Genomic DNA, 14,678 nt, shown 5'->3' on the forward strand with positions numbered 1-14,678 from the left:
TTGATAGAAGTACAGAATCATGGCCCCATTGTGGGGAAAGAGACTGTGAGTGAAAAGAGCAGTCGTGCCTGTGCTGTATATTCTAAAGCCCTGCAGATATGCTAAAAAAGATTGTGCACAATGGTGACTGTAACATCAGCAGACCTTGTTTAATTCTGCTTGAGAATACAGCAATCAGGGGATGGGTTTTCCTGCCTTGAACATGATAGAAGTCTTTATTTTGCTATTCATTGTATGAAGCACTGTAGTTTTAAGTTTTCAAGCTACTGGATAAGAGTGGCTTCAGTTGGATTTGAATGTAAACTGGAAAATGTTGTCTTAGATCCTGGTAACTACAGCAACCTTGTTTTCCTAGGATTAGTTGTTTCTTTTATATGAGCATTGTTGTATCACATGAAGTACTACCTTATCAATATCTGCTTTTGATTAGGAAAAATTAAAAGTCCTTCAGAATAGATTCAGGGATTTGGGATCATTACTGATCATCCAAACTGCCATTCCATAATGGAATTATAAAGTATCCCAGTTTCATTTTGAATGGCTGCAGAAGTTGTCTAGGAATCCTGTGGGCCTATAGAGGACCAGAGATCTCCTTGAAAAATTAAATAGCAACAGAGATGGGTTAATGCTAGATAAAAATTTGGCATCTAATTAGGGACTTGCTGGTTAAAGGAGAGTTAATGGCAGCTAGGGAGCCATTACTAAGTAACATCTGTGTGAAAACCAACAAGGTACAGGGAAAAAGAGGAACGTGTCTAGATGATTTTCTGCTTTTTATCTTACATGTTTCTCTACAGTATTAGAAAGAGTCACTACTGCCTGCTCTGAATGCATGATCAGGAGAGGGAGCGTAGCTATATGCCAGAAAGATAAAAGGACAAAACACATGAAACCAGTTCTGGGATTACTCTCCCATTGTGTTTTAATAATTTAAATGTCTGTAAAATGCCCCATCCTGGAAAGAAAACCACTATTGAGTGAGTCTTAACTATAAGGTGGAAAAGTAAAAGCTGGAGACAGTTTTAACTGGTGATGAAGAAGAATTTGTGAAATGTGAAAAACTTAAAAATAATTTCTAATGATTTTCAGGTATTTTAAAAACAAGTAACTGTTGTTAGTATTGCCTCCCGTGTTAAGACCAGTGAGATCACAAAATTAGCAATCATATATATTAATGTGTGTTTCCCTCAACCCTTCTGTCTTACCAGCACACTAATGTTTTACATTTTTATGTGACAGAAACACAGTAGGAAACTAATGGCAGTTTTTAAAGTCACTGTCTCCTTAGACTTAGTCTGTTCTCTCTCTTCACAAGGCACAAACTGTTAAGCAAATGTCATCTCAGGGACAATAAATAAATATTCACAAAATGTATTTGCATTTATGATCTTCCTTTAGCTCATTGTTCCTGATGGATTTTAAAATTGGGCAGGAGGACCTATTTCTTGCGCAAAGATTTTTTTTCTAGCCCTCCTGTCTTTAGACACTGATCGCCAGGAACAGAACTCTGTTGCCTTCAGATGGCTTTCAGAAGGAAATACAGAGTTTCAAAGAAGCATATCTTTTGTTTGTGCGCTGTGGTTTGATTGTTCTGACCCATTTCTGTCACCTCCAAGAGGTGGAACAGAAACCTTGACAGTGAGGAGCACTGAGCGGCAGGATCACCTTGCAGAAATACATCTGGAGTCATGATGTCAGAAAAATGGCTGAGAACCAAGAAGTCAGAGTAACCTAACCATGTGTTGGCATGAGCTGCTAAGGACAGTAAGTACACGAAGTGACCATGGCAAAGGCTTGACAGTCTTACGGGCTTTCACTAGGTCCAGAGTTACCAGAGACTGTTTCTCCATGGAGTAATGGGTTGTCTCTACAACCTCTCTGTGATCAAGTTCAAGGACCATGGAACAGAAGAGAGTAGCACACTGAGCTTCACAACTGTGAGAGCAAATACTTGTATGTGTGCAGAGGGCCTTCAGAACGTAACCAAAGAGGCAAGAGGTCCCTTCTTTCTTACCTCCACTTCTCCCATGCAAAGTCTCCCTTAGGCAGTGAAGTATTTTAGAGAGGATTACCTGGGTTTTTTTGGATTGGTTAAAAAAACCCTTTTCTTCCTCTGGTTTGTAAATGGCAGGTGGGGCATTAGAGGCCAGAAGACAGAATGTTATAAGCAAACAGTCAGATGTTAATGAGCTGGATGACCCATTCATTTTTGGCTTTTTGGTAGTCTTACAAATACAATGTTATGATATCTGTAACACCTATTTAATGATAACCATCCAATTTCTGAATTAAACTACCTAAATATCAGACTGATGTTTATACCACTCTTGAATGTTTGAAATTAGTCCAGCTGGAGATTGTCAGCAGCCTGGACTGCTGAGTAATCCACACTTATGTTTTAACACTGTTGTCCTCAGCCCCTGCTCTCAGGTTGTACCTGAGGAATAGGGAAGGTCATCAGCTCAGTAAAGGCAAGACATTTATTCAAGCACAAAATTCTTTTAATCACAGTATTTAACCATTCAACATATTTATATCTTAGATCCTAATGAGAAAACAACAGTGCTTGAAAATTCAAGTCCTAAAGGACTAATAACACATTTCCAAAACATAGGCTGTTTCTATAGTTACAATGCTTCCTTGATTTTTGACCAGCTAGATTTTCACAGCTTGTAAATATGCAGTGGGTTATGCACCCAATCATTTCGTTGACACCTAGGGGAAAGAGGACATTTTATTTTAAAGGCCTGATCTTTCTAGCAGAGGATTTGCGGTGATTTCAGTGGGGGTCTGGCAGATCAAAGGCACGGGATCCAAATGAGTGTGGAAATCAGCAGAGAATGGGCTTCCTAAGTTTTCAAGAAGAGAAAATTTTTTGTTGTCTCTGTGGGATACCACAGCTTAGCTTCCTTTTGATGATGATTGCTGGAACATACTGCCGGACAGAATGATTTTTGGTATTACCCAATTTGCACAGCAATGCAAAATTATGGTTCTGACAAAGTTTGTATTTTATAAATCTGCTACACATTCAGTTTTTTTTTTTTTTAATCTTACTAGGCTTGCTGTCGAGTTGATGTTTAAACCTGTCTTTTATATATTCTTAATGAATCTAAGTGAGGATATAACTGATGAATTCAGACATGTGTGAATCCATGTGATGGTGTATGAAATTAAACTTTAAATATTATGTGCATATGTTTTCTGCCTAGTTCTTGACATGTTGAACTCTTATCAAAGTAAGATGGAGAAATGCATTTTCTGAAGGATATAAGATTATTTCTAGATGTATTGTGGGTCTCTGCACTCCTAGGCAAAAGTGAAGTTGGAGCCTTGAGTGATCCCTAGTCATGAGTTAGTCTTTCACAAATTCTGATAATAATAAAGTAATCAAATTATACGAGATTGAGAACAAGAATATAGTGCTGATCATTAGTTTAGCTCATTGGCATTGCTCCCTGTTTTTTATTGTTGTTTCAAAATGTTTTAGCCTTCTTGTGTTGTCCTAAGTAGCAGTGCTAGTGAAGTATACTGGCATAGGATTGTGCAACAAAAGGTGACAGACCCTCAAATAAACTTCACAGGGCTCCTATGATGAAAGAGCATTATTTGCTGCAGAAAAATCTTGTTGATGCATTATAACAAGTGTTATTTTTAGAATGAGTAAAGTAATATAAAAACAAGCAACTTGCCTGAGTCATACACTGATGTTGTAGCAGGGAGATGTCTACAACAAATTGAGTTCCATTCTTTGTTTAAAGAAAAAGGGTTTTTTTTCTGGGGCAGACTAGATTCTGACCTGGTCTTGTCTGTGACTGATGTACTCTTCAAACGCCTTGCAGAAACATCTTGTGAGACTCTGTTTCAGAGGAAGGAGGATGATCTTTGATTGAATTTGACAAGTGCCTACTTTCTCTCTTCCCAAGGGAACTAAAGGAGAAGATTCAGCCAGAGATCTTAGAACTGATCAAGCAGCAACGTCTCAATAGACTTGTGGAGGGCACATGCTTTAGGAAACTCAACAGTCGACGTCGACAAGGTACAGCTCAGACTCCCTAGTCTGGCTTTATATTGTCACTTTGGTCTAAAAGTTGAGCTGAGGAATACTATTTTCACTGGCAGGACCCTGGATTTTAGTGCTATCTTGACTATTTTTACCGGGAGGCATCCGAAGGCATCTCCAAGTTACAGGTTTTCAGGATTTCCTGTTTCCCTAACAAGTCCAGCCTTTGACAAAATCTCAGGCAGCAGTGTCACATTCTGAAATGAGTATTTTTATTTCCTCCTGAATGTCCAGGCTTCTTGTTCATCTCAAAGCAATATCTTTGCAGGAATAGCACCTGAAACTTGAAATTGAATCTCTCAGACTTTGATTACCTTTATGTATGCAACAAGTTCATTCTTTATCCCTCCCCCTGTCCTTTGGTTTGGTCTTATATTGCCACATACAATAATTATACTGTGGTGTTTAAACATGCTTTTTGAAAGTAATTTCAAATATCAAATATCAGTAATTTGCGTACCTTCATAGGAATACTTGATTGATATGAGAAGATTATTTTCCCCGTTCTATGAGTCATTGCTCAGTGCAAGGTTCATAGTTCATTCTATACCGTAAAACTCCCCATGGTTCTTTTCTCCTCAGAGAGGCATGCTTCTTTCCCCAGATAACATAATGGGGACGTAGTGTAAATTCAGCAGATTAATTAGAAGTCGTATCCAAAAATTTTGCTTTAAACCGCTCATTTTGTGAGGACTCAGATTACTATTTGTTTTCCTCTGTAAATACAGAACAAATTAGAAAATTACAAAAGCTAGGAGTAAGAACTGATAAAGATCAATATTTGAGACTTTCAGTTTAATTGGGGAAAAGTGCGTTCTTCACAGAGAGAAGTATCCCTGCAATGCCTCCTTCCTTAGAAACAAGGAGGCAGTTTTCCTTAATGTAGGGAGGTTATTTATAACCTCTCTGTCATTCATGCAAACACCTAAGAAGCCCACTGCACAGAAGGATGATCAGTATTCCACTGTGCATTTCTGTACAGACTGGATAGAGGCATGATACATGTTTTTCCTTCATCAGCATACTCATGGAGGGAAAGTAGGTAAAGTAATGTGTAGTTTGGCTGCCAGTAGTGAGGGTTGTTTATTTTATTCCTCTCAAAGCCTTAATCCAAATGACTCAAATTCTGGGGAAAGAGTAGGATTTGCAGCAAATATTCTTCTTATGGCTGAGCTCCAAGAGGAAGATAGACTGTTTATTTTATCTTAAATTGTTGTTAGCTCATGATTTATAGGATCAAGAGCCTTAGGGAGTATAAATTCATTCAACTTATATGAGCACAGTTAAGTTAAAAAAATATTTTTTTTTTAAAATCAATGTAATTTCTTGTCCTCAGTTGAGAGGGTTGCTTCCTATTGTGCCTTGGAGTGAATTCTATAGGCCACCAGATTAATTGCTTTGATGTCATATTTGTACAGGGCCAGAAATAATTCACGATTCTTTGGAAACAAATATAACATGCAACCATGCCTCAAAGAACGTTATCTTCTCTGAAATAGATGGTTTTTCGCAGATGGAAGCCCATTTAGGAGGTCATGTTCCCACGTGCCCTTAAGAGTTGTGTGTGCTCTGTGACAGACTTCCTGTATTCCCTGAAACAGAAGGGTATATTACCATCTGGGAGGGAGGAAGGGAGGCAGTAGACACAACCATTATAGAGGATGATGATGCATGAGGCCACCAGGACTAAATTCAGTACAGCCAACCGTGTCCTGGGGTGCATCAGGCACAGCATCGCCAGCCGGGCAAGGGAGGGGATTGTCCCGCTCTGCTCTGCACTGGGGCAGCCTCACCTTGAGTGCTGGGGGTAGTTTGGGTGCCACAATATAAAAAGAACATGAAGCTATTAAAGAGCATCCAAGGGGAGGGCAACGAGGATGGTGGAGGGCCTTGAGGGGAAGCCGTATGGGAAGTGGCTGAGGTCACTTGATCTGTTCAGCCTGGAGAAGAGGAGACAGAGGGGAGATCTTGTTGCAGTCTGCAACTTCCTTATGAGGGGAAGCAGAGGGGCAGACACCGATCTCTTCTCTGTGGTGACCAGTGACAGGACCTCAGGGAATGGCCTGAAGCTGAGTTCAGAGGAGGTTTAGGTTGGATATTAGGAAGAGGTTCCTCACCCAGAGGGTGGCTGGGCACTGGAACAGGCTCCCCAGGGAAGTGGTCACAGCACCAAGCCTGACAGAGTTCAAGAAGTTTTTGGACAATGCTCTCAGGCACATGGTGTGACTCTTGGGGTGTCCTGTGCAGGACCAGGAGTTGGACTGATGATCCTTGTGGATGTCTTCCAACAACTCAGCATATTCTCTGATTCTGTGACCTAACACTGTGCAATTTAATGAAGCATGCTTGGCGTATAAGCCGTTCAACTGGGATCCTTTTTTAGGCATGTACAGTTCCTGACACAGTCCAAATAGCAAATACTGGCGGCTGACAGAAAGCAAAAGAAGCTCTCTTGAAATCACCATTTATCCTTCAGGGTCTCCTGAACCCCAAAGCAGAACAAACTGTAAAACCAGGGCTGTCATGATGTCAAGAATTAGAAGATGGAGTAAAGTGAAGGGAGGACCTGAGGTTTAGCTAGTGATACTAAACATCATGACAGTCAATCTTTCAGATAATTCCTCTGAATGTTCTGATAAAAATAATAGAAGTCCCAAATTCTGAGCATATCTTCTTTTAGCTTCATCCCACGTCCCCATCTCCTCTCTCACAACCCACCTGCCTGTACAAGTGCCCTGTACAACCTCAGGGGGTTCAGGAGCCCTGTCACCTGTCTGGTGCTCCAACAGAATTCACTTGCCGTGGAGAGTTACCAAGGCTCTAAAAAATTGGCCACGGTCCATCCAGGGTGACATGGAACTGAAACAGAAATGAGTACTGCTCTGAGGCATCACGATTTGCCTGTTAAGTGGCAACCTACTTGTAAGAGTAGCATGATCAGGTAGGGGTTATACTAAAGTGTGTATATGCTTTTTGTACTTTCCTATGATTCTTTTGTTCCCTTAAGACAATCCTGAAACAAATGTCACAAATCTGCAGATTGTACAAGAAGAACCTGAACGTGCCCTACACAGAAGCTGAAAGCATTAAATTGCCCATTTAAAGATAATTAACAGGCATTAGCCCATGATAAAGACTCCAGAGCAAACTTCTGTTAAGATTATTGTTTGAACATGTGGTAGGACACACATGGTTAGCCACAGTAAGCTGAAAAATTTGACTTAAAAAAAATTAGAAGGGAGTTTACAACCTCTTATGGCCTTTTGAGAAGAGATTAAGCACTTTCATATATACGTAGCATTGGAAAGCCTCCAGTCCCAACAGGTGATTCACTGGGGGGATGCTGAAGATTAGGCTGTGAGGTATCTGTATTCAGATCTCTGCTTTTTGTGTTTCAGCACAGGATTATCATAGCAGGATCTCTCTGTAGCTGAAATTCAGAAATACCATTGTTGTCCCAGCAGGATCCTTAGCACTTCCGAAAAATACCTGGCCTTTCCCTTGCAAGGTTTTCATAGGAGAACTGCAGTACTAACTCCTGGGTTTTCATTAAGTATCTTAATCAGTTGGAAATGAAACAGCAAAATCTAGCCTATCCTTCTGATCACAGCTCAAAAGCAGATCATCAGGCTCTGCAAATCCCCACTTTGTTCCTGGACCCTGAACATCTACTGAGAGACCGCTTCAGCTTTCTCCTTCCTTAGATAATTCCTAAAAGAAAAGGGAGAAGACTAGAGCAAAAACCTGCCAAGCACTCTGCACCCCCAGTAGTTATTATTTCCAGTAGAGCTAAGTAGCAGATAAAGGCATTTTATTGAGGATAATAGATGCTTCTGATGCTGTCATCTAGTACATTTGTAGTATACGTTGCTGGGTGCACTCTTGGAAATAAATTCCCCTTTTACCTTTATAAAGATTATAGAGAAATTGTATGTTATTGAAGTGGTTTTGCAGCCAAAGATGACGTTTCTCTAACAGTAATTTTTGGAAGGAAGGGAAACCCTGGTGATACACACCATTAAATTAAAACCACAAGGCACCATGGAAGTAACCTGGGAAGAGAAAGCTTAAACTGAAACAGAAAACCAAGTGAAGACTGGTTTTCTGTCTCTTGCTAGGATAAGTAACTCGCAGTTCTGAACACCACCACACACTTTGACTTTTTTCTGCCAAACTCTTTTCTACTGCTACTTCCTCCTACTCTCCATAGTCCCACAAAAAACCTCTGTGAGCGTGAGTCTCTGAGAGGAACCAGTTAACCAAATATGCCTCCAACAATGCCACAGGTCAATTATTTGCCAGTCATTTGGAGAGCTCCCTGGCTTAATCTGGGCAGTTGACTAGTTGGAGTGAAAATGTCAATTCAATTTTATTAAAGACAGAAGAAAGAAAGAAAAATAAAAAAAATATATGCCCTCATGCATATATAGATATAAAATCTACACAAATACATATGTTTTCACAGATATATTTAAAAGCAGGTTCCTGTTGCTAAATCTGTGAGGATGTTTTTTCTTTGAATGAAAAGCTTCTAGAGTGTATTGGGAGAAAATACATATTCTCAAGACTTCTGTCCATGCATATCTGAGCTATTTTCTCCTCAGATTCTAACAATAGAGCACTTCTGTACTAACCACAGCAGTCGTTTACCTGGAATAGTATTGTTAAAGGCATATGAGTCATTGGCCATTAATGCACTTGGAAACACACTGCGTGAATGGCCAGGCACTCTGTAGCCCATCAGCAAAATGTTCTGTGCTCTGCTGTTTGTTCACAGCTCTGAATATTACTTTTGTAGCCAAATTGTAGCTGATTTTGTTATTTGGGAGGTTTTTTTAACCTCATCTATAATCTTCAACAATGTGCTGTGATATATTTAACCCACTGGCTGCTTTAGTAATTATTTGAAAAATCAGAACAATTTGCTTGAAAACTTTTCAGGTTAAAAACCAGAATGACTAATTCTGTTTCCCAAAGATGAATATCTACCACGCTAATGTGATTGCACCAGTGGTCAGTTAGCTGAAAGACATAGGGAGTTGCCAGAAAGTGTAAATGATGTGGTGTCTGAAAATGGTGGTGAAATATCAAGTCCACATCATCTCTAAAGACTGTGGTTAGTGGCCGCCCTCCCTACAGCTTCTTGCTCTGAGCAGGACGTAGATGTAGTAACACTGGATCCAAAATGGGCATTGTAGCTCATAGAAGGGACCTAGTCTTTGGGGAAAATTCTTAAGCTTGGGCCTAAAACCAAAATTACTTCCGGAACACGCAGTTGCCCCACTCCATCTGGGCACATGCACATGGATCTGCCTGATGTGGAGTATGGGGACTAATGAGGATGGTCTGTTCCAACTTCAAAGCTTTTTGTGACACTTCAACTCTGCAGATTTTGGTTTAAGAGTTCTGGAGGGTTTGGACAATAGTTTTTCTTTGTTTTATAAGCACCACTTTTGAGTCATAGTAGAAAAGAGCTTTTTCTTCTGTTAATTTTTTTTAAATTTATCAATTTAGAGCTCAAAGTAAGTGCTGGCCACTTCCCATGTGCTTTTCTGCAATTAAGACTTCTTCACACTTTTTCTCGGTAGAAGCAATTTCATATAATTTTTGTTTTGACTGCAGCATTACTCTATACACTACTTTTCCAGTACAATTGTGTTCAGCACCTGCACTACAGTAAAGTAGCTGCATCCAGTTTCAAACTGTTCCCCTCCAAGGCACTGAAATCTCATGTGAGCGGGATATTTTCTCATACACTGGTTGTAGTGTCATGGACAGCTGAAAAGAAAACTGCAATGGGTAAGGCTGAGGTGGCTGCAGAAGCAAGGGTTGCTTCTCCTCACTAACATGCTGTCACCCTCCTCAGCCTGGCTGGTGCAGTCATTTAGTGGCTGTCGTTGAGGAAACCTCGTTAGTTCCATTTGTAGCTTTCATTTAAGGGCTTTCCCCTTGACAGCAAGGCTATGGCAGAGCAGCAGTTATTAATGAGCCCACAGGAGAGTTGTGCTGGACATGCTTCAAGCTACAGTCTATGGCTATTAGTTTTTAATTAACCTTGGGTTATGGGCAATTGCTGAAAAGGCTCCTCAAGCATTAAGAGCTTGGGTTTCTTCCCATTAAACCACCCCTTCCTAAAACAAAATAAGATATTTTCATGGAGGGGAATTCCCCTCTTTTATTATTGAAGCATGGCATTGAATGAGAACCAAGGTTACCAAAACACCAACCTCTAGGAGATAAAAGAGCCAAACCCTTGTGAACACCAACCCCATTTGTGATAAATTGAAAGGAATTCATGGTAATTCTTTTTTTTTTTTCAGTTGCACCATCTTTTTGCCCAGCTCATTGAGAAGGTAGTGAAACCATGTTGGCTTTTATTAAGCAAAAGAATGACTGTTTTAATTTTAGAATTGGAAAGTTATATTACTTTGTACAGCCCAGTAAACAATGAGGTTAGAGTTAAAGCTAGGTATGAAAGCCTCCTGCTACAGTTACTGGAGGCTTTTCTTTAGTCCTAATCGTCAACCATGAGATTCAGTGGGGTATGTTCTTCAAGCATCAGGCTTTGCTATGGTTCTGGTAGAGTTCCCTGCAAAAGGTATGAATCTAGAAAATTTTCACACACATCCTGCTGAGATACACAAACTGTTTAACAAGTTGCTTGTGTGTGTGGTCTTCAGATGAGAGTCTTCTGAATGAGGGCTTGTACTTGCTCTAGTTTCAACTCCCCACAAAAGTTTGGCGAGTGGGGTCTTCTTCTGTATCCCATACTGTGCCACACTGTATGTTCTTATAGTCCAGGAATGCTTACATTTCAGCAGCTCTTTTTGTATGCTTCACGGGATCATAATCTCAGGCTCGCTACCACAAATCTTTCAGTGTTGTGCATGACTGTGAATCCCTCCCATGGCCATTTTGAGCCTTTGCCAGGGATTTGTAGGGTTTTCTGAAACCTTTCTGCAGAAGAGGCTGCACACTCAGAAAGTAGTTTGAAGTGTGTCGGGTTTTTGCCCTAAACCTTTTTACCACTATGACAAATTTAAAAAGGCATGTGAAAGTGCATTTTTACCATTCAGTTGTCTGTGTTTTACTGCACTGCATTTTAAATGACTGGCCAGGGGCCTGGAGTGTCCTTAAGGAAGCAGCTGGGTCCGTGAAGCCAATGCTTTACTCATAGAGCCAAGAAGCCCTTCCTTTGCTAACACCCCAAATGAGCTCACATATGCTGGTTCTACTGCTCCTCCAATGTTTTATCCAAGCTGTGGCTCCCAGCGACTGCAGCGCCGCAGGGCTGTGTCGGTGCTAACGTTTCCCCTAAATGGCCCCTCAGGCTGCTGCTTGGCACAGCATCAGCACTGCCAGTACGAGAGAAGCACAGAGCCAGAGAAGCCCTCTGCCCCCCTCCACTGGCATTTTAACATCCAGCCTTGCTCTGAGCTTTTGGAGATTTAGTTTGGATGTAACAAGATTGTATTTTTGACAGCTCAACATTATGTGATCTACTTATTAAATAGAATGTGCTCTGACAAGGAAGGGTAACCCCTTTCTTACCATTTCAGAAAGGGAATTGGCAAGCACCATCCTTGCACGCTAGGCAGTGTGGTGGCCTGGCTCTGCAAAGGTGATGTTCTTCACAGGAGCAGATTTTAACAAATGTTGTTGAGGGGAATTATATCCTGCGAAGCACAAGTTGTCGGGAGATGTAAATGTACATCTCTTAGGAAGGACTAAAATGCAGACTGGGGTATGAACTGCATGGTCACACATATATTTGTGTGAGTTATCTGCAGGACAAGGGACTTAATGTCTGCTTTTTAAGTCCTTGCATGTTTATTGTGTCCAGTCTCTCCAAAAATATGGGGGTGTTCTCCTATGTCTATAAAAAAAGACATGAGTCATAATTTTCATAAAGTATGGGATATTTCAAATTTATCAGTTTTTGGGTGTCCCACACAAGACAGCTGGTAGGGCTTGATTTTCACATAGTGGGTGCTAAAAATGAATCTTTTATGGGTAAATTAAAGTTATCCACTCAAAGTAGTTACTTTGTCAGTCTTCTGTCCGTGAGGCTATATAATATCTGGTAAAACTAAGTAATTTTTTTCTCACTAGTATTTTTTTTTGAGCCAGTGACTAGGTCCATAAAAAAAACCCCTGCAGATTAATGCCAGCTTCATTTAATCAAGTAAAATTACTGAGCAAAGTCCCTACACTTGTTATATATACCCCACACATTTCTTCTTCTGAAAGAAAAGACAGCCTTTCCCTGTAGCACCTTGTTTGAGTAAGCTTTCTCCTCTGCTGTTGGTAAGGCTGATGAAGAACATGTTCGTGACCTTGTTTAATGTGTTTATTTCAACAGACAAATTTTGGTATTGTCGACTTTCACCTAATCACAAGGTCTTGCACTACGGAGACTTGGAAGAAAGTCCACAGGGAGAAGTCCCTCATGATTCCTTGCAAGATAAATGTAAGTCATGCACAAAGATTGTGACCACTCTGCTTCTTTTATGCTAGTTCTTCTTTATAACTTGTAGTAGGTTTCTCTTAACATGGGACATCATTGACAGCTCTCTTTATGAAGATAGAGAGCAGGGGACATTTCCCCCTGCATTCAAACACTGCTCTCCTGGGTTTGGCAAGTGTGTGTGGGGACTGAGCTAAGCTTTTCAGCGAGTTCATAATTTCATTCAGCTTGGAAGTGTCATGTCTTTCCTAGGGAGGAACACAGTTTACTTTCATTGCTCATCTAACTGCGGGTGTCAAATAAAAATACTTGGGTATATTCAGAAGCACTGCCTGTCCATGGACACAGGCAGTCTAGTGACTGGAAGAGGAATACATGGCAGAGGTCTTTTTGGTTATTGTGAGGAGTAGGCTTAGAGATGACACACCACTGTGAACAGTATTGAGGGGACCTCACCGTTTCTGTGTACCCAACAGGGACAGGACATGCTTCTGTGGCAACTCCTACCAGGGGATTTATTGGGATTTTTCTTATGTTTAAAAGTAATTTTGGAGCTCTTCATATCCCTCATACTCTAGTGAGTTCTTCTTCTTTACCTTCAACATGAGTTGTTGGGGTTTAACCTGCAATCCAGGAAAAATTTTTATTATAATGGAAATAATGAGTATAGTTCTGTCACTGGGAGGTGACTTCTAGAAATCCAGCATTGAATAAGGGATAATTTCTTTTTGTTCTTCCCTAAAAATTCTTGGCATTATCAAATTAGACACACTTATACAGGTATTTCAGCTGGTAGTTCCACTTCTTTCATGGAATGGCAGAAAGAATAATTTTTCAGAAGTTTGAAATTTTTCCAGCCTGAAAATTGGGGAATGATTTGAAATTTACTCCCTTGACCTGTCTCCAGGCAGCACTTTTTAAAATGTCTTAGTGCTCCCAGATCCAGTCTGAGAGGGAAAGAAGAAAATCCTGTGTGATGCTGGAGCCCTGACAGTTTGCAGTCACGTTCCCTTGTTTTCCTTGCCTTACAGATTGCCTCAAGGATGTTCCACAGTCTTACTGCAGTCTTGGCAGAATGTAGGACAGGGCCTCACATTGCTGCATTGGCACAGAAGGAGCCTGTTTTTGTGGACAAGGCTTAGAGAAATGTTACAGTAGTGTCAGGGTGACAGAAGAATGAAAGTCACACTTGAACTGTGGGCACAGTTACAAGACCAGTAGTTCCCAGATTTGTTTGCTTTGAGCACGCTTCCACACACAAACCGCTGGCCCTGACTGTGAGCTTCATCTGGCACTTGCATTTTCCATAGGCTCTTGAGCCTACTCAGGAATGTCAGGATCCCATGGGGGCAGAAGGCTCCTGCTTTAGAAACCATTGGGCCAGACCCACACGGTTCCCTCAGCATGGCTGCTGGCAGAGCAAAGACCGATGCAGTTTCAGAAAGAGGTGGTTGTTTTATCAATATCTCAGGTTTTCAGTCTATGAAAGACACAAGATTTACCACAGTGCTACCCACATTAGATGGAGTTTCATTAAACAAAGTTGAGAATATTACAAGTCACAAGATTATAAAGTGCTACTATTGTTTGAAACATATCAGACCAAACTGGCTTGGGCATTTTACAGAATGCTTTTCATAAATGTTCTGGTTTTCTGGATAGACTTACTGATTTTTGAATTCTTAAATTTTGAATATGATAATTAACTTGTCAGCATTTGGAGCCCAGGTCCGCAGGTAAAAGAGAATAGTTGGGTAAGAAAACAGAACGAAGAGAAGCAGCATCAAGCATTTTGTGTACTCCTTGCCAAGCCTGAATAATTAGTCTCTATCTCAAAAAATAAATGTGTGGGTTTTTAACCTTTTCACTTCTGTGAATGTCACCCCTCTCTTCAGGCTGGCAGAGTTAACAAGTCATGCAGACTCCAGCTGGGACAGAAAACAGCTTCCCTCTTTCTCAAGGCTTTATCCATTGTGAGCACATCACATCTGTGCTCATGCCCTCCAGCATCTTGTAGTCAACTTCTGATGCCTCCTGAAGTCTTTGATTCTATTTTTCTAAAGCAAGGCATAAGCCAAGTTCCAGATAAATAAAGATTAGGATGTCACATCAGTCTGTGATGTCCCACAGTAACTGCATTTCAGATCA

At 40.6% G+C, this 14,678-nt stretch overlaps 1 protein-coding gene across 5 annotated transcripts in view; it reads left to right on the plus strand.

Annotated features, from left to right (window-relative positions):
- Positions 1–14,678, plus strand: part of ELMO1 (engulfment and cell motility 1) — a 311,991-nt gene that overhangs the window by 284,590 nt on the left and 12,723 nt on the right. For all 5 annotated transcript variants that reach the window (XM_048298919.1, XM_048298911.1, XM_048298938.1 and 2 more), the window contains 2 exons: positions 3,927–4,039; positions 12,426–12,533. In XM_048298919.1, the coding sequence (XP_048154876.1) occupies positions 3,927–4,039; positions 12,426–12,533 (221 nt within the window). The remainder of the gene's footprint in view (positions 1–3,926; positions 4,040–12,425; positions 12,534–14,678) is intronic.

Source organism: Corvus hawaiiensis, chromosome 1 (assembly GCF_020740725.1).
Source record: "Corvus hawaiiensis isolate bCorHaw1 chromosome 1, bCorHaw1.pri.cur, whole genome shotgun sequence".
NCBI lineage: Eukaryota > Metazoa > Chordata > Aves > Passeriformes > Corvidae > Corvus > Corvus hawaiiensis.